The sequence below is a fragment of the Carettochelys insculpta genome, chromosome 1 (genome assembly GCF_033958435.1).
Source record: "Carettochelys insculpta isolate YL-2023 chromosome 1, ASM3395843v1, whole genome shotgun sequence".
In the NCBI taxonomy this organism is placed as follows: Eukaryota; Metazoa; Chordata; order Testudines; family Carettochelyidae; genus Carettochelys; species Carettochelys insculpta.
In genome coordinates, this window is record NC_134137.1 from 361,750,285 (window position 1) to 361,776,736 (window position 26,452).

The 26,452-nt window shown below is 41.2% G+C and overlaps 1 protein-coding gene across 1 annotated transcript in view; it reads right to left on the reverse strand.

Annotated features, from left to right (window-relative positions):
* Positions 1-6,135: 6,135 nt before the first annotated feature.
* The window catches only part of SEMA3E (semaphorin 3E), a 231,443-nt gene continuing 211,126 nt past the window's right edge, over positions 6,136-26,452 (reverse strand). Inside the window, exons 14-17 of the mRNA XM_074984168.1 lie at positions 25,027-25,193; positions 10,256-10,323; positions 8,009-8,148; positions 6,136-6,588 (exon numbers count right to left, since the gene is read on the reverse strand). Of these exons, the coding sequence (XP_074840269.1) occupies positions 6,136-6,588; positions 8,009-8,148; positions 10,256-10,323; positions 25,027-25,193 (828 nt within the window). The remainder of the gene's footprint in view (positions 6,589-8,008; positions 8,149-10,255; positions 10,324-25,026; positions 25,194-26,452) is intronic.

Genomic DNA, 26,452 nt, shown 5'->3' on the forward strand with positions numbered 1-26,452 from the left:
TCAGTGGATTTACAACAGATAAATTATGGTGCCTGTTTGTTTCCTAGCTGCTGCCAGGGGGCCACCCCTTCCTTTCCCTGCTCCCCCACAGTCCTGGCCTGGCTAGCTCCCCCATTCTCCAGGGCAGGGCCATATCAAGATAAGGGCTTCAGTCTAATGGTTCAAATACCTCTTTCCAAACAAATACTAAAACTTGATGGAAATCACTCATCTGGAAATCTAACTCTAACGGAAATCTCAAATAAACAAGCAGGAGTGATGGTAAAGTTCTTCCAGTTTTTAAAGAAAACTTGCCAGTCATGGCGTGATTTGCATCAACCAATCGTTGTAAATCAACAGAAATCTTCCTCTGGCTCTTAAAAATCGTAGAAGAAAATAGCAGTCTGGTGAACCAAAATGGATTATCAGGGCTGATGGGAATAACAAACATCCTGCTAGACCACAAATGGAAAAAAGGCCTCTTATCTGGACAGTGCAGCTTTCAAGAGTATGTGTAACTTCTGAACCTAGTTATATGAGGTGACATAGCTAACCGCATTGTTCATAGGTAGAGTGATGATATTAATATATATTTTTCCCGAAGGAAACAGTTCACTACTTTTTCAAGGACAGAAATTTGATTTTATTCACCAAAATAATAATATTAATGTTTTTAAAAATAATAATGTCACTTCACTAGTATATCAGTTATTCTGGAAGATAATCTGTGTGTCTTTTCAACATATGATTATTGATTTATCTGTTCAACCAACTGAAGGTTAGCATATGCGTGTGCATTTTTTCTTTCGCATATTTGGGCTACATAAAAGCAACAGTTAAGCAGAGTCTTGAAGCCTATATTGAAGTATGCAAGACAGCCATCCCATAAAGTTTTACAGAAATAATATTTGTGTTAGAATAGTGCCTTGAAGCCCTAAAATCAGGGATACATCATGCTAGCAGCTGTAAATTCACAAATGGACAGGAACTATTTCCCACAAAAGGCAGGTCTAGATTACCCCAGAAGATCAACCAGCTCAGGGTAGATCTTCCAGAGTTTAATTTTGCACATCTAGTAGAGATAAGCAAAACTGACCTTTCAGGAGTCACAGTCAACCCTTGTACTCATGAGATGTCCCCTGCACAGACAGCCAAGTTAACTGAGTGCGGATACAATGATTTTAGCTACACAATTGCTATAGCTAGAATTGCGTATCTGTGGTCAACTTTGTTAGCTTAGTGTAGACATAGACCTGGAGATGCTAAATGTCTCTTTCAACACATTTCTGGATAAGGAGCTAAGATGATGGACTGAAAAGCACAGACACACAGGGCTATGAGGTGGCCCACCAAGGTAACACAGTTGGTCAGCAGCAGAGTGTGGGTTTTCTGAGTCTTCAAGCTTGAACGCACAGATGCTTACTTCTGTATAATTAGTTTGCTCAGGGAGGTGTATAACCACAGAACGTGCCCTTCCCCCCACCCCACAATGGACATAAGTTACAGTGACGTAAGTGCCTGTGTGGACGGTACTATGTCACCAGAGACACTCTTTCACCCACTTAGCTACTGCCACTCAGGGAAGCAGAGTAATTATGCTCATGGGAGAGATTTCTCCACTCAGCATAGAGCACCTGCACTATAGAAATTGTAGTGTAGACTAGCCTCTAGTTCCTTATCCACTGACTCATGTTCCCTCTCAATGAACTGCCAGGTTTTCGTTATGAAATTCTGCTTTCAGGTAAGTATAATTTGGTTGGAAATAATATGTGAGCAAGGAATATCAATACTGCACCTCATGCTCCAAAATAAATCACAAGAATCCATAAGATTAGATTGTCCAAATACTGTAGTTCATTGTATAATTAGGCAACTTCATGCGCATACAAAATACATCAAATACATAATGAAAAGAAACACACAACATCACCCCATATATACACAAAGAAGTACATTAAATAACGTTGCCTACTATAAAAGCACCTCTGTGGAGAAAAATACATATCTGACTCAAATACTTTATTGTTATGCTTGTTTTTCTTCCATAGTCATTTTAATAATTTTAAAGGAGATCTGGTGTTTAACACAGTTTGAGAAGGTGGTGTGGTCATTATTAATAATGACTGTTTAAATATCCTCAAACTGGCCCTGCACAAGCCAAGAGTTTAAAATGATTCCCCACATTTAACCAACAATGGGAAAGGCAGCTCTCAAAAATACATTGTTTTGAAACAGAAATTCTGGTTTGTGGATAACCTGATTTCCATTTATAATCTCAGATGATTGCATATGCACATAACACTGTTAGTTTCCTCAGGCTCACAGTGGATGAGTTACTCCTACTACACAGTATTGCATCCAGCATGAAACAATAGCACTGAGTTGTGTGACAACAAATGAATTAAAAAAAAACTTATCATCCTTAAATAGTGTAAACAGCCACGATTCTATAGCTATCCCAGCAATGCAGCAAATATGTATGATGATTCAGTTCAAATCAAGACTTGGGTACATGTGGTGTCACTGGAAAAAACTGTGTTTTCTTCTAAGAGCTTGAGAGAACTCCAAAGACTATGTCCAGGGGCCTAAATAAAGAGTTCCATTATTTCCTATAACTAATTTCTCTCTGCCATGACAGACAGTGTGCTTCTTCTCCAGCCCCTAATCAATTAATTGCTTTAGAGATTATTTTGCACTTGGAAGACTTGAATACCTTTATGTCCATTAATGTCTGGAAGAGAGAATGTATATTTTCTTCTAGCCTATGACATCTCTCCTATCAGTATTCTTCATTTCTTCACCCAATCTACTACTTGCCTACCGCTGGAGGACTTCAAAGGGATGGTAAGAGTGTATCAATAGCAGGAGTCAGGTTGTACTAGATATATCAGTCAAATTTTGCTTAAGAGAAGGTAAGTAAGAGTAGGGATGCCTAGGGGTATGTATGTTCTCCTTCCCTACCTCACAGAGTTCAGCACTACAATTGTGTGTAAAGCTGTAGAAATATATATGATCCTAACTTGAATAAAGCCCCATTAAATCCCAAACTAGTATTGCAGAATGAATTCAGCTGACACTTCCTGCACTGGGTGCTCACACCATACCCAGCTTCTGCAAGAGGGTGTGGAAAATGGTCCCTCTCGAAAGCAGCTGTGCATGCTCTTTTCATAGCTCCCCCTTTTTCTCCTGGTCAAGGGACCAGAGAGCGCTGATCTCCACAGTGCCTTTGCCACTGGATCATTCATCCAGCCCCTCTAGCTATGTGCCCTGAAAACCCTCAGATAAATGTGCAGCCTATGTAAAATAACTAGAAGCTAGAGAGGTTTATCTATCCATGTGACTGATACAATATGAAATCCTGCTTCTCATTTTGCTTCTCTTTACTAGCAAGTTGCACACAACCTCCCTCTGAGCACCCAGACACTCTCTGCTCCCCGCATACAATACCTTTGAAATGATAAGATTCTAGTCGAGCTCATGTAGATGCTAGCTTTAAACTCTGATTCCAGCAACTGCCTTCTCTCAGACACACTGTTTTGTTCATTCCAAATACAGAGTGTCTTAGAGATATTTGGAATGTACAATGACCTCTATTCCAGTGTGTGATTAATAAGAGAATTGATGGGTCACTGACAAATCTGAATGTTCCACAATGTTAATCCCAGATACGATTTCTTGATCAGAATTTAAAAGTGGAGTGAGAGCTGTATATGAACCTGTTAACTGGAACTTCTCTGAAATATATGTTTGGTTACCTTGAAATTATGAGACAGACCAATTTCATAGTTTAGGCTATTTATTATGGTTAAGGTCACGTTCTCACTGAAGCCGCTGATTTATCTAAAGTATAATAATTCACATACTGGAACTGATCTCATTAGATGGAAAAGGATCATGCAGAACTCACACTCATCTAGTGTTTTCCATCTGTGACATTTATGGTTTGTATTTTACCATCACAACTGCAACTTTTATTTTCAGATTTTTAAAAGTCCAATTCGTATGTTCAGGACAGATTTCTCATTTGACTCCTGAGGACAAAATGAGTTATGCTTTTTTCTTTTGGTAAAAATATGCAAATTAAATGTAAAGCTTTGTATATTTTTATTGATATTCTGAAAATTCTAGATGGTTAGTGGCTACTTATTCTGTTGATCACACAGCCCTAGTATTCAAAAATTCAGCAAAATATCTGTGCTGAGAAGAGATTCTGTATCAAGTAAGTATTTCCCTAGATCAGACCATGCAGCTATACAAAGACAAGTTGTTTTGAACACCAGTCTCTTTCACAAGTACTTACGACACCAAGGCCGTGTCTACACTAGCCCCAAACTTCGAAATGGCCATGCAAATGGCCATTTCGAAGTTTACTAATGAAGCGCTGAAATGCATATCCAGCGCTTCATTAGCATGCGGGTGGCCACGGCACTTCGAAATTGATGCGCCTCGCCGCCGCGTGGCTCATCCCGATGGGGCTCCTTTTCGAAAGGATCCCGCCTACTTCGAAGTCCCATGAGTTCATGGGAATAAGGGGACTTCGAAGTTGGCGGGATCCTTTCGAAAAGGAGACCTGTTGGGACGAGCCGTGAGGCGGCGAGGTGCGTCAATTTCGAAGTGCCGCGGCCGCCCGCATGCTAATGAAGCGCTGAATATGCATTTCAGCGCTTCATTAGTAAACTTCGAAATGGCCATTTGCGTGGCCATTTTGAAGTTTGGGGCTAGTGTAGACGTAGCTCAAGTGTGCATCTTCACTAGGAACTAACTTCAAAGTTAACTTTGAAGTTAGGAGCTACTTCAAAGTATCCTGAAAAAAGTTAAATTCAAATGAGGGAGCCCAACTTGAAAGTCCTTACTCCATTCCCGGGAATGGAGTAGTGCCCTATTTCGAAGTTTAACTGTGAAGTAGGGTGTGTGTAGATGCTCAACTTAGAAGTCTGTTACTTCAAATTTGTACTTCAAAGTAAGCAACTTCGAAGTTATTTTTGAAGTGTAGACACAGGGCAAAAGTGAATTACAATGAATGCCTTAAAATGTAACTTATTTCTTTAAGTTCCAGTGCTTTTTTTTCCTGCCAATGCTTGCTGGTACTGAGTCCTGAAACCTCAGCATCTCCAACCATGGGATTGGCTGGGGATGCAGGGAGAGGAGTTAGCCAAGTATTGGCATGTCTTTTTTTTTTCCCAAAAAAGGCACTGTATTCCACAGTACAAGTGATTTGTAGCCCTGTGTTTGAGATTTCAGAACATGCAATAGAAAGACTGTGGAGCTACGAAAGAGGCTGCAAGTCAGGAAAATAAGGATAATCTTCAAGTATATAAATTCCTGGAGAAAAAAAAGTACACCAATTAAGGAAATTCTCTCTTTTGCCACAAGAGGGCATTCTTATAAATCTTAAATTGAGCCAACTGTCCATTTCATAACCTTGATTTACACTTTCACTAAACTGTTATTCCAATATCTTACAGAAAGTTGCACAAAAGAATTTCACTCTGTTTTGTTCTCTGCATGCACTTGACGTACATCAAGTTACAAGGCAATATTATTTAGCTGTGATAGTACAGTGTGCATCATAAATTACTAGAAAAGACAAGCAGTGATGGGAAGTTAATAAGATTCCCTGTTAATGTCTTTAAAAATAAGAATACACCAGTCTAAGAAAACTTGTGGCTATTAGGAATATGGACTAAGGAAGCTACACACAAAAGCTAAGATCTTGCAATGTGCTGCTTTTAGAAGCAATGCAGCATTTGTGAAATGAACAGAAATTATGAATCACCTTTTTCTTCTGCTTGTCATTGTTTAGCTGTCTGAGACTACTTCAGTATTCCCTCAATATGCAATAATTTACAGCGTGAGCATGGTGCACATTGGAAATTGACTAAAGCACTCAAAGTACAATTGTTATACTCTCCTTAAATGGAGAACTGTGAATGCAATGATCTATTAGAAACAGCTAGTGAAGCAGATTTTTTTTAAAAATTACCCCTAAACAATCATGAGTATAAGGTATAACTTAACAGAACACTTTTCTGTTTTCAGTCCCATTATTTAATATATGTATAAACCTGGTTCAGTTACCAAATCCAAGACTGATTTCTTCCTGTTCCTTAGGTCCAAATACCTATTCTCTCAAAAAAACCAGATGGATTTTGTCCATCAGGAATCAACTGCATTCCTTGGGAGGCGGTAATGCTCTGGCTTGATGCGTGCCTTCTTTTCCTGTGCATTGGCGTACTTCCACTTGGATGGGGACATTTTCAGCTTTTTCCTCCTCTTATCCATGCACCATACCTTTTCGCAATACTCTTCAACCCTCTGGAAGTTGCTGTACCCTATTAGCTGCAGAAATTCCTTATACCACGGCCTGGATCCCTGAGGTATACTGCTCTGCGCTGGGCATGGCATTTTGTGAGGTATGTCCTCCTCATAGTCTTTGTTGAACATTTCTTCCACACGTTCTTCCTCCACCACCTCCAGAGTGATTTTTCTGACTATATGAACAATGCTGTGTTCCATAGTCTGACAAAAATAGGTCCCTGCATCCAGTCTGTGCAGCCTTAAAAATAAGAGGCCGAGGTCCATTTTGACTATTCTGTCATCTGTCTTCACCTGAGAATTAAACCAATGATACACAGTCACAGGGCACACTAGATTACAGTACTGCATTACAAATATCAGTTTAAATGTACCTTAGGGACTTGGTTACAAATTCCATGGTGAGTATTTAGACGACACAAACCTAAGGTGCTGTAACACATTTTTTGATCACATATTTAATTACATCAAAACAAAAACACAGTCATGTAGCACTTCAAAGACTAGCAAAATAATGTATTAGGTGATGAGCTTTCATGGGACAGACCCGCTTCTTCAGACCTATAGCTTTACCAGAACAGAAGATCTTACCAGATCTGAAGAAGCGGGTCTGTCCCATGAAAGTGCATCACCTACTAAATCACGTTGTTAGTCTTTAGAGTGCTACATGACTGCTTTTTTGTTTTGATAGAACACAGACTACAACGGCTACCTCTCTGTTACTGTTCATACTTCATTACATTTAGTGCAATGGCAAGGAGGTTATGTGGTGGGAGCACGGATGATCTATTGATTTAGTGTGCTAGCCTAGGACTTCAGAGATCTGGGTTCTACAGGTGAAAATGGGCAAGTCACCAAGACCTGCTCTCTACTACCTCTAAAGTCAACACAATAGCGCTCAGAGGTGTGAAGACAACACTCCCCTGAGTGAGGTGAGTTATATAAACTTAAATCCCTGACCACACCCTGGTACATCAGCAGGAGATGCTCTCTCACCAACATAGCTTCTGCTGCTTGTATAGGTAGAGATTTTATGGGGACAAGAGAGAGCATGACTTGCCCAGATGCGGTACAGCTCTGCTGATATAGCACAGTAGTGTAGATATACACTTTCTCTCTCTGTGCCTTGGTTCCCTACAGAGAAAATGGCACTGTCCTCTGTAACAGTGGTGTTGTGAGAATAAATACATTGAAAATTGCAACGTGCTCAGTTAACTGGCACCATGTCAGTAACAAACACAGCACTGGTCACAGAAGGGAGATATCTGCTGCTAGAAAGACTTGCATAAAAAGAATAAAAAGCACTCATAGTTGGAAGCTGAAGCCAGACTCACTCAAACTGGAAATAAAGTGCGATTTTTTTGACAGCGACAGACATTAACCATTAGAATAATTTGCAAAGACGTGGTAGATTCTCTATCATTTTAAAGCTTTAAAGGAAGATTTGATGCACTTCTAAATTCTATGCTCTCATTTGATCATCAGTTACTGGGACTGATGCAGAAATCACTTACTAAAATTCCATAGTTTGCTTGTGCAGGACATCAGCCTTGATAATCATAATATTGCCAATTGACTTTAAAATCTACAAGTCTATCCAAACTACTTCAGCTGATACCAACTGTGTCACTGAAGGAGCTTTTACCTGTAAGATCCCTAATAGGGCAGTGGCTTTGTATAAAAATGTTTAAACTACAATTACAAGGGAAATTACCTCCTCCTTTCTGGCTTCATGGGCTCGCTGTACAAACCAGATCACTTTAGCTTGTAATGTTCTAGGGGTACATTCTAGAAGAGTGCTGTTGTACTCTATTCCATATACCAGCCTTTCTTCCGTCTTCTCCAGGGAATCTCCTAGGAAGAAAAGTAAGATTCTTATTTATTTGCCAGTTGTGTAGCTAAAATGAATGCTACCGTTTTAATGTAAGCATGTTTCCTTTGGGCTTTTTAAGGAATCCTCTGATATTCATCTTGAGAACGGAATTTGACCAATAGCCCTCCAGTTAATGATTGCCATTTTGGGGGTACTAATGTCCTTAACCTGTGATCTCTGGAGCATCCTCTGCTTCCACTCTTTCCAGGAGGTGAGAAGTCACGCCTTGCTTCAGGATCTCATAGGATACATATATAAGGGACAGTAGCCTATTAAAGTACTGCATGATGGGTGGCTGTGATTGTACACATGTATAAAGGTTTGATGCTACAAAGTGCCAAGCACTCTGGCCTCCATCCAGCAAAGGGCAAAGGCATGTATTTAATTTTAAGCCAACACCAATAACACTACTTATATGTTTAAAAGTAATCATGGGATAAACTATTTTGTTGGTTCAGGACTAGATTTATTAGCATGTGACATGATCAAAGCCCCAGAAATGAATGAACATTAAAAATGTTTTGTGCAGGATGTCTAGAATTTGTACCGTTAGACATGGCTGGGAACTTTTGGTGATAGGCTTTTTTGCCTTCTTATTTTTAATTATAAAGGTTGATTTAGCAAACCCAAACTGTTCATAAAATTGTCTAGGAAAAGATTCTGATGGTCAAAATGATTCATTTCTACATTTTCCCCAAAACCAAAAATCTTTGGTTCAAAACAATTTTGTGTTTCAAAATACAGAGTAATTAGACTGCAAGGAGGTTTAAAAGGTGGGCAAGGTCAAAATCAAGACAAAACGTTCCAAAATTGCCAAAAAACCCTGCTTCAATCCCTCCAAAATGCAAAACAAATACAATTTGTCAAATTGAAAATATTTTTGAGATGTCATTTTTCCCCCCTCAATTCAAGACAGAAAAACATTTAGCACTCTCAAAAAAGTTCACAGAATGGAAAAAATATATTCCCAGTCCAGCAACAGTGCAAATTTCTACAGTAATTAGACAGACACTACAAATGTACAGTTTTGCTACCCAAATGATACTATAACTTTCATTTGAATGTGTTAAACTGAGAGTCAGTTATAGGCTGCTCTATATGGCTAAATACATGCCCAAACAAAGGAGGTGCAAAACCGGAACAGGCCAGTGGTCTTCCTAGTTAATTTTCTTATAGCAATATAAGAGGATAGGAGAGTAGGAAGAATATTTTCCCAACACCAGTTTATAATCAGATTCTGGCCCCAAAGCATGGGGATTAATAACCTTTATGATTTCTTTCTCTTATTTTAAATTTGCTATGCTCTGTTGTGAGGTTCTGAATATAGTCTTCACTCATATGAATGATCTTTTGCAATAAAATGCATTGCAAAAGGCATATTAATAAAATCAGTTTTGAAATAAAATGTCACAGTGGGCCATAGATGCCCTTTATATTTTTCCAGCAGAAATCCTCATGAAATATATTATAGTATCCTGGCAAACATGGATGATATGAAATGTCCCAGGGAAAATTTCAAAAATATTTCATCTTAAAATATTTCCCCTCTAGATTCTAATCCATCCCTCAGAAAACTACAATTTCAGTAAAAAAAAAAAATCCTCTGGAGAAACATATGTTACAGAGAAACCCCTGATCTTGGATTTTTCTTTTTTATTTATATATTTATTAAGATTTATTGGACCTGATATTAGAGGATCTCAGTGTCTCTTGGGAGCTGCTATCTAAGCTATCAATCATCACATAGTACCAGTGGCTGAAATCTGTGGGATGTGAGGGCACTCAGTACCTTGCTGGGTTTGGGCTGTGGTTCAGAAGAACAGGTAAACATGCGTGCAAATCCATCCCTATTTAGGACAGCACTTAAGCTTGCTCCTAAGTCTAATTGATTCCAATTGGACTTAAGCACAACGCATGGTTAAGTACTGTCATGAATAGGGAAGCTTTCCTGCACTAGGGTCTTGGTCCTTATGATGTATAAATCGGGAGTAATTCCACTGAAATCAACAGTTACACCAGCATAAAAACTGTGTAACTGCTGTCACAATCAGCTCTTGAGGTTCCATTCCGCTGTGCTGTGTGGATTACCAATGAACTGTTGACCAAAGCACTGCTGGGCTGCATTTCCATGTCGAACATCTTGTCTGCGAAAACGCCTGGGGGTAAAAGAGAATTGTTTTAAGAAATACATTTAACTTGTTGACTGTTGACTTTTGACACAAAAGTTGGGTGTATTAGAAATTCAAATATTAGATCTAGCTGCTGCACTTTCATTGTTCATACATTGCTATTGTTTTCCTCCACTTAAACTGAAGATGCTCAGATGCCTGAAGACAGAGACTTTCTGTAGAAGTCTGATGTATTGAAAGGAAAGTCTCAAGTATGTACATTTTACTGAACTCATAGACTCAGGAAGCAGGTACTCAAACAATATGGTGCTCATTTAGTGGAAAGGAGACCAGAGGCAGGTGTAAGCTTTCTCTGTTTCCATCACTCTTGTCCCTGGCAAAAGTCAGAGCAACATAAAAGCTTGTAATGGTGCTCTTTGTTTAACTATGCCCTTTATCTGAGCCAGAGAGAAGTTGTGGTAACAGCTGTTAGATAAACTACACAGTAACTGAATATTTTCATAGACAGGAATTCTTAAGTGGTTGAGTTTACTGACTGCAAGATTACTTTTAATGTTTACACAACATAAGCCACGTCTACATGTGCCGGCTACTTCAAAGTAGCCACGCCAACTTTGAAATAGCGCCCGCCACATCTACACATGGCGAGTGCTATTTTGAAGTTGAAATCGACATAAGGTGGCGAGACATTGACGTTGCTATCCTCATGAGGAGATGGGAATAGCGCCCTACTTCGAAGTTGAACGTCGAAGTAGGGCACGTGTAGACGATCCGTGTCCTGCAACATCGAAATAGCGGGGTCCGCCATGGCGGCCATCAGCTGAGGGGTTGAGAGACGCTCTCTCCAGCCCGTGCGGGGCTCTATGGTCACCGTGGGCAGCAGCCCTTAGCCCAGGGCTTCTGGCTGCTGCTGCGGCAGCTGGGCATCCATGCTGCATGCACAGGGTCTGCAACCAGTTGTCGGCTCTGTGTATCTTGTGCTGTTTAGTGCAAGTGTGTCTGGGAGGGGCCCTTTAAGTGAGCGGCTTGCTGTTGAGTCCGCCCTGTGACCCTGTCTGCAGCTGTTCCTGGCACCCTTATTTCGATGTGGGCCACTTTGCTGTGTAGACACTCCCGTGCAGCGCCTACTTCGATGTAGTGCTGCCCAATGTCGACGATGAATGTTGACGGCACCAGCCCTGGAGGACGTGCAGACGTTATTCATTGAAATAGCTTATTTCGATGTAGCATTCACATGTAGATGTAGCTATAGACACATACATGTACACACCACTATGTAGCAGAAAAGTCATTTTGACTCTTTCACTGCTTATGGTCAGTGTGGAGGGTATTTTTATTCTCATTTAACTCCTCACAACTGAGGAACTTAAAATACTCTACAAACATTATTTTTTTCAGCATCTCAATTCTCCTACATCATTGTCATTATCATTCCCATTTTACCAAAGGGGAAACTGAGTCACAGAAGGTGGATTGCCCTAATCTATCTGTTGATTAATTAGTAGAGAGATTGGTAACTGAGACTCAAACCCAGGAATCCTGGATCCAACCACTAGAGAATATTCTTTCAGCTTTTGAAAATGAGATATTAACAAAACTATGGAAAATAAAAGCAAATTTATCTCCAATGGATACCAAGAAAAATTTTTATTATTCTGAACACTTTGTTCTCTGACCATAACAATTGAGATTAATGGTAGTTGCTAAGAAAAAAAAAACTGACTGGAAGCTGAGCTTATCACTTGTCAGATGCAGTACTTTGAATCCTAAAATTCATGGTTAGAACTGCATACAATTCTCCTGTGTGTGCATAAAGAACAATTATACAGTACTATCAGTCTTCCTTATGCACGGCTGAACAGCTGACTAAAATGCACAGACAAGACAGCGAATCTCCTACAGCATAATTATTTACTTATTAATGAGTACCTACTAGATGCATGTATGGCAGAAATAAGGGCACTTAATGATTTTGTTTTTATTCAAATAAAGTCAATAATTAACACAGCTCTTCCTTCTACCAGGACACAGGGGACCAAACCCTCAGCTGATGTAAAACAGCATATCAACACTGTCTCTATTAGAGCTCCACTGCTATACAACTGCAGAGGAAATGGCCAATGGAATATTGGGGCAGAATATTGTTGAACTATTGAGGTAGGGATAGGGAAGTGTTAGGGAGATTGCTTAATGATGATGGAATTTAGGTAAGGGATCTCATCTTGTCATCACAGACGGAGGATCCTGAGGTTGGTGGGTATCAGAATTAACATTGCATTCAGATCTATGGGGCAGATAATTTGAAATACTGGATGCATTATTTCAAAATGGGTAAACCCCGTTGTACGAGAAATAGCACCTATTTTGAAATAGGCTGTATTGTATGTAGATGCCCTGTTTTGAAATAGCTGAGTGCTATTTCAAATTGCATTTTGTGTGTATCTATGGCATTTCAAAATAAGCTATTTCGGAATACCTCTCCTGGGATAGTTTATTCGGGAATAACGCTGCTCTGTAGACGAAGCTAGATTGTGCTCTGGCTCATAATAATCAGTTCATGGGCTGATGAGATTCCTGATCAAGCAGCACTTTCCTCTTTTTGTTAGCTCCAGTCAGCTGTGTCTACACGTGCACGCTACTTCGAAGTAGTGGCACTAATTTCGAAACAGCGCCCGTCGCGGCTACACGCGTTGGGCGCTATTTCGAAGTTAACTTCGACGTTAGGCTGTGAGACGTCGAAGTCGTTAACCTCATGAGGGGATCGGAATAGCGCCCTACTTCGACGTTCAACGTCGAAGTAGGGACCGTGTAGATGATCCGCGTCCCGCAACGTCGAAATTGCCAGGTCCTCCATGGCGGCCATCAGCTGGGGGGTTGAGAGATGCTCTCTCTCCAGCCCGTGCGGGGCTCTATGGTCACCGTGGGCAGCAGCCCTTAGCCCAGGGCTTCTGGCTGCTGCTGCGGCAGCTGGGCATCCATGCTGCAGGCACAGGGTCTGCAACCAGTTGTCGGCTCTGTGTATCTTGTGTTGTTTAGTGCAACTGCGTCTGGGAGGGGCCCTTTAAGGGAGCGGCTTGCTGTTGAGTCCGCCCTGTGACCCTGTCTGCAGCTGTGCCTGGCACCCTTATTTCGATGTGTGCTACTTTGGCGTGTAGACGTACCCTTGCAGCGCCTATTTCGATGTGGTGCCGCGCAACGTCGAAGTTGAACATCGACGTTGCCAGCCCTGGAGGACGTGTAGACGTTATTCATCGAAATAGCCTATTTCGATGTTGCTACATCGAAATAAGCTATTTTGATGTTGGCTTCACGTGTAGACGTAGCCGTCAAGAAGCAAACCCAACTATTTGGTGGCATTTTGCTATTGTGAGTGACATCTCTGGTAACTCAGAGCTAGAAACTTCTTTCATCCACCACATTTAAAAAAGAGTAGACGCTCTTTCTCTACAAATATTTGTTTTTGGGGGAAAAGATTTGAATACATTTTGGAAGATTATTTTAAATATATTGATCTTAGTTTGGTATTCATATTCCTTTCTGGATGAGACCTGGTCATTCAACATTGCATATATAATAGACTATGCAATTAGCACACAATGCTCTGGATAACATATTGTAAGGAACAATCATGCACCGGCAGGAAAATAGACTAGATGACTTAATAGGACATGTGTAATCTGTTATTTCAACCATTTGGATGTTCAGTTTCTAGATCTATTTTGCAGGATCATGAATAACAATGATCCACTCTATGCAAGAATGATCTCTTCCTCTCCTCCCTCATTTCCTCGACACTGGTAAGTGTTGCTCTAGAGATGCCTGACTCAAAGAATAGGAAAATGGTTCAGAAAGAATATATGAACAAGTTAAAAAGAGTAATTTGAAGTCGATGAAATAAACCACTGGTTTAACTTCACCAGACCAATTGTTACAATGTAAGAATGGCCATACTGGGTCTAACCAGTATCTACCCCATCTACCCTACTATTTTGTCTTCTGACAGTGGCCAATGCCAGGTGCTCCAAAGGGAATAAACAGAAGAGTTACAGTCAACATGTGAACTTCCAGTCTTCCCTGTCTTTCAGTCCCGACATCTGGCAGTCAGTGGCTTTGAGAAACCCAAAACATGGGATTGCATCCTTGAAAATCTTGGCTAATAGCTACTAATGGACCTATCTGCTATGATTTTATTTACTTATTTTTTTTAATCCAGTTGCTGTTTTGGACTTCACAAAATCCTCTGGCAATGAGTTCTATAGCTTGACTGTGCACTGTGTAAAGACTGACTTCCTTTTGTTTGTATTAACCAGCCACCTAGTCATTTCATTGGGTGACCCCAGCTGTTGTGTTATGTGAAGGAATGAATAACCCTTCCTTATTCTCTGTCACTACATCATTCATTATTTTGTAGCTAACTGTCATAACTCTCCTTAGCTGCCTCCTTTCCAATGTGACTATTTCCAATATTTTTAATTTTTCTTGATGTGGTAGCTGTTTCATACTGTTAAATTTTTTCTTTGTCCTTCTCCACATTTTTTCCAACCCTAATATATCTTTTTTGAGAAGGGACAATCTGAATTGGATACAAGTTTCAAGGTGATGGCATTACATGGATTTATATAAGTGACGTGCTCTTTTCTGTCTTATTTTCTAACCATTTTTCTTATTTCTCCTAACATTCTGTTAGATTTTTTTTTGATTGCTGCTGCAAACTGAGCAGATGTTTTCTGAGAACATCCATTGCAACTCCAAGATATCTTTTTTGAATGGCGACAGCAAATTTAGACCGCCTCACATTGTATGTATTGCTGGGATTATTTTCCAAAGTGCACTTTTCATTTATCAACAATAAATTTCATCTGCTGTTTCGTTTCCAGTCAGCTAGCTTTTGGGGATTCCTTCGTAACTTTTCGCAACCTGCTTTGGACTTACCTATTTTTAATAATTTTGTATAATGATTTTCTGCAACAAATCATGTTGGGGAAAATTATTATACCAAATCATTAAAGGTAGCTAAGTCAACATGGTTTCCATAAAGGGAAACAATGCCTCACTGATCTATTAGAATTCTTCGAGTGATTCAACAAGCATGTGGAAAAGGGGGATCTAGTGGATATAACCTACTTAGATTTCCAGAAAACATTTGACTAGGTTCCTCAGCAAAGGCTCATAAGCAAATTAAGCTGCCATAGGATACGAGGAAAGATTCTCTCATAGACTGATACCTGGTTAAAATATAGGAAACAGAGGGTTGGAATAAATGGTCAGTTTTCAGAATGGAGGGAGGTAATTAGTTGTGTTCCCCAAGGTTCCATACTGGGACCACTCCTACTTGATTATTCAGCACTCTCCAGTTCCCCTGGGTGCTGAATAATAGAGATTTTACTGTGCTATATTAGTAGGGAAGTATGGAATTTATATCACTAGAGATTCTATGGTACTTTTGGTTTATATAATGTTTTTATTTCAGTTGAGTCTATGCTTTCTTTCACAAATACTGACACCCCCCTGCCAGTATGACCTGTTCTGGCCTTCTGATATATTTTATATCCTGGTATTACTGTGCCTCTTTGATTATCCTCATTGCATGAAGTTTCTCTGATTACTGTTTCATCACTGGCTACGTCTACATGTGAAGCCAACATCGAAATAGCTTATTTCGATGTAGCAACATCAAAATAGGCTATTTCGATGAATAACGTCTACACGTCTTCCAGGGCTGGCAACGTCGACGTTCAACTTCGACGTTGCGCGGCACCACATCGAAATAGGCGCTGCGAGGGTACGTCTACACGCCAAAGTAGCACACATCGAAATAAGGGTGCCAGGCACAGCTGCAGACAGGGTCACAGGGCGGACTCAACAGCAAGCCGCTCCCTTAAAGGGCCCCTCCCAGACACAGTTGCACTAAACAACACAAGATACACAGAGCCGACAACTGGTTGCAGACCCTGTGCCTGCAGCATGGATCCCCAGCTGCCGCAGCAGCAGCCAGAAGCCCTGGGCTAAGGGCTGCTGCCCACGGTGACCATAGAGCCCCGCACGGGCTGGAGAGAGAGCATCTCTCAACCCCCCAGCTGATGGCCGCCATGGAGGACCCAGCAATTTCGATGTTGCGGGACGCAGATCGTCTACATGGTCCCTGCTTCGACGTTCAACGTCGAAGTAGGGCACTATTCCGATCCCCTCATGAGGTTAGCGACTTCGACGTCTCGCTGCCTAAAGTCGAAGTTAACTTTGAAATAGCGCCCGACGCGTGTAGCCGCGACGGGCGCTATTTCGAAGTTAGTGCCGCTACTTCGAAGTAGCGTGCACGTGTAGACACAGCTACTATCTTTGTTTACTATCGCTAATGTTCACCCTTCTTAGCATCTCATCTCATGTTGAATCTTGGTTTAGGACTTAGGTCCTTATTCTACAAATCACTTAAATATCAATTTAAATTTAAACCTATGGTTAATCCTGTTTTAGGACTTCAGTGGGACTTAAACACATACTTACAGTCGCACACTATAGAATTTTTTCCATAGGCATGGATTTACATGTGTGCTTAAAAACTATGAAACACTCTAGCACAATATTGAACTGGAGCTGCCATGCTGGTATCCTGGTCGTAGGATTAGAACCCACAATCTCTAGTTTTTATAAACACTGGAGTCTTTCACAACTACTGGTTGAGTGATATGCTGTACCATTCATGTGATAAAGGCAGTCATGGTTAGCTAACAGATAACAAAACCACTTGACTGACAGAAGTTTAACTTTTAATTCAAATTCAGCAATTTCAAATTTTAAATCAGTCTTTAAAAACCTATACGTATCCACACAGCCTTTCAAATTAGTTGTGAAAGAGTGCACTGAGTGAACATCTGTGGTGATTCCCTCTCTACACTCTGCATATATAGTGTAGGAGAGAGAGAAAGAGAGAAAGGAATATTTAGTTTGGTATAAGATCTGCATCATGATCCACAGTTGGCAAAGTCAGGCCACCCTGTGAATCAAAGCCAGATCATGTATTAAAGCAGAGGCTTACAAATTCATTGTCTGGTACATTAACATGGAAAGGGTACTGCTAACATAGGCACTCCAAAGAAGTAACACACACTGGGCATGTGTGTGAACACATTTCAAACGATTGGCACAGGTACATCCTCACCTACCACAAGATAAGAGGGTTTGACAGAAGTGATTAGCTCTTGCCAGAGATACCTGGAGCAAGTACAGGGGAAGGTACCAAGTAGATATGTGATTCCAGCCCCAGCAATTGCATAGCTGGAATTGACATATCTACCATTGATTTATCTGGCCATCCTCACTGAGGGATGCTAATGGGAGAAACTCTCCCATTGATTTCCCTTACTCCTTGTGATGCTGAGTGTTGACTTTCAAGGCCTTATGGTTTGATTTAGTGTGTCCCCACTAGGCACATGAAATAGAACACCAGAAGATCAACCCTGACTGGTTTGATCTCCCAGGAAGCAAAGATGTACCCAGAGTCATTCCATACTTGTTGGAACATGAGTACTTATGGGATTTTGCTGTGCCGTTGGTTATACCCTAAGGCAGTCCTCTAGCCAATTTGGGACAGAGATACAGCCAGTCCTAATTCAGATACACATTGGCGCTGAGAGCTGAGTGGTTGAATCCCTCTGTGTGAGTCCAGAATTCAGGCAACCATGACAGGCCTGTCTTTAATCCAGAAGCAATGGAAGGTGGTGGTGGTGGTGGTGGAGGAGGAGGAGGAGGATGGGGGCGGGGCTCTGTACTGTCTCTACAGAGACTTACTTTGCCTCTTCCCCTGGCTAGTGACCCAGAGTAAGCGACCAGGGAGCTTTGCGACCGGGTGCTCGCGAACAGGGTGCGTGCTAACAGGAGGGAGTTTTGAGAGGGGAGTTTAGAGGGGGAGCTTGGAGGGAGCCAGTGACTTCTATTGCCCTTAAACTAAATCCTTTATAACAACCTCTATCTGAAACATTTAATTAACCCTCATATATAATTAGAGTAGGAAATGGAGGCAGAAGCCCAGCAGCAGAGTGGGGGCTATCCTGTTTATTGTGTCGAGTGCAGTATGTATGACTACCTACTCTGTGGGTGGGTGGCGTATGTGTGCGCTCGATGCAAGGAGCTCCTGGCCCTCAGAGACTGAGTGCATGCTTTGGAGGCCAGGGTGGCTGAACTGGAGGAGCTAAGGAAGGCAGAGGTGTTTGTTGATGAGACTTTCCGGGACATAGTAGGGCTGTCCCACCTCCAATCTGACAGTCCTGATGCTGTTACGGAGGATGAAAGGCTCAGGGAAGGAGAGCAGTCAATGGGAGCAGAGGGAAACCATCAAATAGTTGGGACCCTCCTTCCAGAGGGTGATGTTGTATCCTCTCATGCCGAGGATACTTCTCCGGGGGAGGGAGCGCCAGCTGTTAGGAAGAAGCAGGTTTTAGTAGTGGGGGATTCGATCATTAGAAATATAGATAGTTGGGTTTGTGATGACCGGGAGAACCGTATGGTGACTTGCCTGCCTGGTGCGAAGGTTGCGGATCTCTCAAGGCATCTAGACAGACTTATGGGCAGTGCTGGGGAGGAGCCGGTCGTCGTGGTACATGTTGGTACCAATGACATAGGGAAGGGTAGAAGAGATGTTCTAGAGGCCAAATTTAGGTTACTAGGAAAGAGACTGAAATCCAGAACATCTTTGGTGGCATTCTCTGAAATGCTTCCAGTTCCACGCGCAGGGCCAGATAGACAGGCAGAACTTCAGAGTCTCAATGCGTGGATGAGACGATGGTGTAGGGAAGAGGGGTTTAGATTTATTAGGAACTGGGGACACTTTTGGGGTAGGGGGAGCCTATACAGGAATGATGGGCTCCACCTAAATCAAGGTGGATCCAGACTGCTGGCATTAAACATTAAAAAGGTCGTAGAGCAGTTTTTAAACTAAGAGGTGGGGGAAAGCCGATTGGTGCGGGGGAGCACCTGGATCGGACGGAGACTTCTCTTACACGAGGCTCCATAGATAGGGATTCCCTAGAAGTTAGTCAGATAGGGAACGTGGGAAATAATATATGGGCAAGATCAGATGTGAAACAATCGCATATAAAAAAATCCAACGCGTCTGTGAAAGGCGGACATATAAATAGTGGTAGTTTTCTAACATGCTTTTACACTAATGATAGGAGTCTGTCTAATAAGATGGGTGAACTGGAGTACCTCATATCAAAGGAGGAAGTTGACATAATAGGCATCTCAGAAACATAGTGGAATGAGGACAATCAGTGGGACACTATCATACCAGGATATAAATTATATCGGAAAGACAGAACAGGTCGTGCGGGTGGCGGAGTGGTACTATATGTGAAGGATAATATAGAATCAAATGAAGTAAAAATCCTAAAGGAATCAAAATGTTCCATAGAATCATTATGGATAACAATTCATTCCTCTAATATGAATATGGCATTAGGAATATATTACCGACCACCTAACCAGGACAGTGATAGTGATGCTGAAATGATAAGGGAGATTAGAGAGGCTATCAAAATAAAAAACACAGTAATAATAGGAGATTTCAATTATCCCCATATTGATTGGGTGCATGTCACCTCAGGACGGGATTCAGAGATTAAATTTCTTGATGCCTTAAATGACTGCTTCTTGGAGCAGCTAGTACAGGAACCCACAAGGGGAGAGTCAATTCTCGATCTAGTCTTGACTGGAACGCAGGATCTGGTCCAAGAGGTAACTGTTATTGGACCGCTTGGAAATAGTGACCACAATATAATAACTTTTAATATTTCTGTGTTGGGAAGAACACCGCAGCGGTCAAACACTCTGGCATTTAATTTCAAAAAGGGGAATTACACTAAAATGAGGAAGCTAGTTAAACAGAAACTAAAAGGTAGAGTAATTAAACTAAAATCCCTGGAAGCTGCATGGAAACTGTTTAAAGATACCATACTAGAGGCCCAACATAAATGTATACCCCAAATAAAAAAACACAGTAAGAGACCTAACAAAGAACCACCATGGCTAAACAGCCATGTTAAAAAGGCAGTGAGAGAGAAAAGGGCAGCTTTTAAAAAGTGGAAGTCAAATCCTAGTGAGGAAAATAGAAAGGAACATAAACACTCCCAAATTAAGTGTCATAATGTAGTAAGAAAAGCCAAAAAAGATTTTGAGGAACAGCTAGCCAAAAATTCAAAAAACGATAGTAAAATGTTTTTTAAATACATTAGAAGCAGGAAGCCCGCTAAAAAAGCAGTGGGGCCCTTGGATGATAAAGATATAAAAGGAGCGATCAAGGAAGACAGTGCCATTGCGGAGCGATTAAATGATTTCTTTGCATCAGTCTTCACGGCTGAGGATGTTACAGAGGTTCCTAAATCTGAGCCAGCCTTTTTAGGTGACAAATCTGAGGAACTCACTCAGATTGAAGTGACATTAGAGGAGGTTTTGGAATTAATTGATAAGCTGAATAGTAACAAGTCTCCAGGACCAGACGGCATTCACCCAAGGGTTCTGAAAGAACTCAAATGTGAAATTGCGGAGTTATTAACAGTGGTTTGTAACCTATCCTTTAAATCCACTTTGGTACCAAATGACTGGAAGACGGCCAATATAACACCAATATTTAAAAAAGGCTCTAGAGGAGATCCTGGCAATTATAGACCGATAAGTTTAACATCAGTACCAGGCAAATTAGTAGAAACACTAGTAAAGAGTAAAATTGCAAGGCACATAGAAGAGCACGAATTGTTGGGCAAAAGTCAGCATGGTTTCTGCAGAGGGAAGTCGTGTCTAACTAATCTATTAGAATTCTTTGAAGGGGTTAATAAACATGCGGACAAGGGGCACCCAGTGGACATAATATACCTAGATTTCCAGAAAGCCTTTGACACGGTCCCACACCAAAGGCTTTTATGTAAATTAGGTGGTCATGGGATAGGAGGAAAGGTCCTTTCATGGATCGGGAATTGGTTAAAAGACAGAAAACAAAGGGTGGGAATAAATGGTAAATTTTCACAATGGAGGAGGGTAACTAGTGGTGTTCCCCAGGGGTCAGTCCTGCGACCGATCCTGTTCAACTTGTTCATCAATGATCTAGAAAATGAGGTAAGCAGTGAGGTGGCAAAGTTTGCAGATGACACCAAGTTGTTCAGGACAGTCAAAAGCAAAAGGGATTGTGAAGAACTACAAAAAGATCTCAGCAAACTGAGTGATTGGGCAGCAAAATGGCAAATGAAATTTAATGTGGGTAAGTGTAAGGTAATGCATGTTGGAAAAAATAACCCAAATTACACGTACTACATGATGGGGTCAAATTTAGCTACGACAGATCAGGAAAGGGATCTTGGAGTTATAGTGGATAGTTCTCTGAAGACATCCACGCAGTGTGCAGCGGCAGTTAGTAAGGCAAATAGGATGTTAGGAATTATTAAAAAAGGGATCGATAATAAGACAAAAGATATCATACTTCCCCTATATAAAACTATGGTACGCCCACATCTTGAGTACTGCGTGCAGATGTGGTCTCCTCACCTCAGAAAAGATATATTGGCATTAGAAAAGGTTCAGAAAAGGGCGACTAAGATGATTAGGGGCTTGGAAAGGGTCCCATATGGGGAGAGGCTAGAGAGACTGGGACTTTTCAGTTTGGAAAAGAGGCGATTGAGGGGCGATATGATAGAGGTACATAAAATCATGAATGGTGTGGAGAAAGTGAATATAGAAAAATTATTTACCTTTTCCCATAATACAAGAACTAGGGGACACCAAATGAAATTGATGGGTAGTAGGTTCTAAACTAATAAAAGGAGATTTTTCTTCACACAGCGCACAGTCAACCTGTGGAACTCCTTGCCCGAGGAGGCTGTGAAGGCCAGGACTCTATTAGGGTTTAAAAAAGAGCTTGATAAATTTTTGCAGGTTAGGTCCATAAATGGCTATTAGCCAGGGATAAAGTATGGTGCCCTAGCCTTCATAACAAGGGCAGGAGATGGATGGCAGGAGATAAATCACTTGATCATTGTCTTCTGTTCTGCTTCTCTGGGGCACCTGGCATTGGCCACCGTCGGCAGATGGGATGCTGGGCTGGATGGACCTTTGGTCTGACCCAGTATGGCCATTCTTATGTTCTTATGTTCTTATGTAGAGTTGTAATTATCTGTACTATGACCTCCCATGTGTGAAGTGAGTTTGTGATCTCAAGTTCATCGTGAAACCTGCATTGCCACCATTAGCATTAAGAACCGAGTGGCTGAGGAGTGAATGGACACAGATTAGACTACTCTCTCCTCTCTAGAGACAGACCTTTCAGAATCTTGTTGAGGTACGCTGGCAAAGCAGCAGGAGGCTATCAGTGCCATCTGTGCTTTTTTTCTAGAAAAATGGTGCCGGAACTCAACCCACACTGATCCTTCCACCTCTCTTCCTCAGTACAGCTCCAGAAGAGACAGGGTTGGCTGGTCCTCCCCACAGCTCACCTGCAAGCTTACATTTCCCCCAATGTGGAGCTCACTGGGCAGCTCCTTGCCCTGTCGGCTTTTTCTTCTGGGGCTCCCAGCCGCAACTGACTGCTCAGTGGCTCTGAAGGCTGCCCCCGAGACTGAAACAAAAATACTAAACTCAGTTTTAACAGTGGGCATTGTTTAAGTGGTGGCAGCCTCAGAGTTGCAAGTGGAGTCAGCAGTGGCAGTGCTCAGAGCTGCAGGTTGCTGACTCCTGCACGTGTAGTTTGGATCTTCCAAAATAGGTGCTGGAACTCTGTTCCGGTGCATTCCACCCAGAACAAAAGCCCTGTGTCCCATGCAATTCCTAGTTAAATACATAAATCAGGACTCTTCAGGGTATTTATATCATTAGACAAGCATCTAATTTTCAATATAATTATGTCTGTCCAATTCCTGCTTATACTGTCGGAAACAAAACTCACTGTCCAGAGTATAGTAACAGAGAGAAGGAGTATAATGGATGATGCATCTTTTTTTTTGCATCAGAGTTTCCAGGGCTGTATCAGTGTGAGCCGATTCTCCTTGTTTTAGGCAAGCAAGTAGACTGCTTCCATGAGTTATGCAAGGAGAGTTGGATCCAATGTACAGAAATGACATGGAATTCTTACTTGGCTCTTGCAAATATATAATGCTCCAATAGGCGCTTTTTTTTTTCGCTGACTCTTTGGCTGTCTTGCTCTTGTACAGCTTCTGTGAGGCATTCTATCTAAAAAACTGTGTTACCCAATTATCTTCCCATTAGCTTGTCAAAAATCACCGAAGCATTCGTTTCATCTAGCTACAGTTAGCAGTGAGACTATCAATCTTCTGGAGTCCTGGGAAGACAGGCATGGGGTATGGTAGATGAAGAAAAACTATAGACCTGTTTCTTTTTAAAGAGAGCATTTGGTGACTTTGCAGAGATTGTGGACTTCATCTGGAGTAATTACCTTCATTGTCTTTCAGCAGCATCTCAGTAGCAAAGGAACACATCTTGGCATGAATTCAAAGTAACCCTGCTGAAAATGGCTGTTGTAATTCTAATAAATATGACAATGTCTTTGAAGAAGTAGCAATGAAAAAAATGATGGAATGGATGGAATCATAAATAATATTCATTTTTGCTGAGTTATATAATAAACATTACAACATATTGACATAGAGTTAGGCACTGTTTGAATAGGTCTTACAATGATATTACACAGTTAGTGTATTTTCTTTCTTTCTTTTTTTAGGCTGTTACTTTATATAGTTCACCATCTAACACAATCCAAATTAATCATTATACATTATAAAGAATGAAGTCCTGACTTCAAGCTGTAGAATCATGAATGTCAGGCATTTCTTTTACACTGTTTAGCACTCAGTTGCCGCATCTACACTGGCCCCCCCCTTCCAGAATGGGTATGGTAATGAGTGGAGCAGAAGATGCAAATGAGCTGTGGATTAAAATATCTCGTGCTTCATTTGCATATTTCTGTGAGCTCTCACTTCCAGAAGAACTCCTTCCAGACGCAAAAGCTGCCGTGTAGATGGTGATCCATTGGAAGAAAACAGGCGTGGGGTACTCCTTCTGGAGAAAATCCCCATTCTGGAAGACTCATCTGCAACTTTTTGCAGAAGAAGGGTCTTCCAGAAGGAGGGGTTTCTTTCCGAAGAACCTCTGTTTCCTTCCAGCAGTGAGGTCTCATGGGAATATGCAAATAAGGAGCAGGATATTTTAATCCACACCTCATTTGCATCTTCCACTCAACTCATTACCATGCACCTTCCAGAATGGGGGGGAAGTGTCGAAGCGGCCAGTGTTGACGCAGCCAGTGTGTCCAGCTCCTAAGAAGTGTGTGCACTTAAGATCTGTCACGCCAATGTGTTCATTTATATCCTTTGGTATTGTCTTAGGCTGGGTTGATAAATCATTAGGTAAAGTATATCTTTGATCAGCTATTTAGACAAGAACAACAAGAAGTCCTGTGGCACCTTATAGACCAACAGATATTTTGGAGTGTACGCTTTCATGGGCAACGGCACACTTCATCATATACATGAGTGTGCCCACAAAAGCTTATACTGAGAAATATCTATTAGTCTATAATGTGCCAGATGACTTCTTGTTGTTTTTGAAGATATGGAATAACATGGCTACCCCTCTGATATTTATACGAGGAGGATAAATGAAACAATTTCTGTTGAAATGAAAATTCCTTAGATAATTACTATGCAAAAAGGTTTTTTTAGCAAATATAGTTCTCACCTCTTTGCCTGCATTCCTGTGGGATAGTATCTAGAACAGGATATCCCATCCCAAGCACAGTAAGGATCTCTTGCTAGGCAGCAGTCAGCGCAGGCTGTGCCATACATGTCACACTGATGGAACTTCACTTGTGCTATGGCAGACTCAGATCCAACATACAGTTGTTGCTGTAAAAAATGTAACATGGTTTGTTATGAACAGAGCATCTACTGGGAAAAGACAAAGTAATTTGCCAATGAATGTTAAAAATGACAGCTTTAGAGTTGCACAGGCAAGCCCACGAAAGCTTACGCTCCAAAATATCTATTAGTTTATAAGGTGACACAGGACTTATTGTTTTTGAAGATACAGGCCAACACAGCTACCTCTCTGATACTTATCTTTGGAACCTTAGCATTCCTTTAATGTAGGTTTTCTGGGTGTAATTTCCCTAAGGCTGCATTGACACTACAGTTCTGGTGGGACATCCTTTCTTGGTCTGTGAATTGGTGCACGCAGTGTGGCAGCACACAGGAGCTGCATGGGAATGGAGCGTGCTCAGTGCAGTGAGATTCTCAGAGAACAACCAGCCAAACTCTAGTAAGTCTCTACTGAGCATGTGTGAACTGAGCATTGTTTTCAAAGACTCATCAGCTGACCATTTTTGAGTGTTTTGCAAAGGATCTGCAAAAAAGCATATCTGTGATGTCTGAGTGATCTCTTTGCCAAATTTCAACTCCCTGCTCCAAATCAGGGAGGTGCTAAAGCATCTAAAAAAAAAATTTTAAACTGTTTTTCTAAGATGGGCAAAACAATGTTTTCCAACTTATTTCTCACTTAGAAATGACTAAGTTATTTTGTTGAAATGTTAAAGTCATCCCCAGGCAAACACCCTGACAGAGAAAATTTCAGCCTAAGCAGACTTAATTTGGTAAGATAGTAAGCAACTGAGAACATGGGCTTGTATAGGAAGCACTTGGCAACCTGCCCCACCTCTCATAAATACACAGGTGAATGTATGCAATGTGACAAAAATGTAAAATGCAGATAAGTTTTCACAATAGAGTTAAAAACAATGAGAAGTCCTGTGTCACCTTACAGACTAACAGGTTTATTGGTGCATAAGCTTTCCAGGGTTTCCCAAACTTTATATAGTTGGGATCCAGTTTTTTTCAGTACTTTTTTTGCAGTCCAAAAACATAAACACATAAAAATGAAAAATGAATAAATTTTCACTGTTTGTTATTTATTCACAATAATAATAATACGCAGCAATAATGTGTATTTTTTTGAAGGGCTGGTACTGGGCCACACTTTGGGAAACACTGTTAGTCTATTATTGGAGGGGTAGCCATGTTAGTCTGGATCTGTAACAGCAACGAAGGGTCCTGTGGCACCTTATAGACTAACAGAAAAGTTTTGAGCCGAGCTTTCGTGAGCACAGACT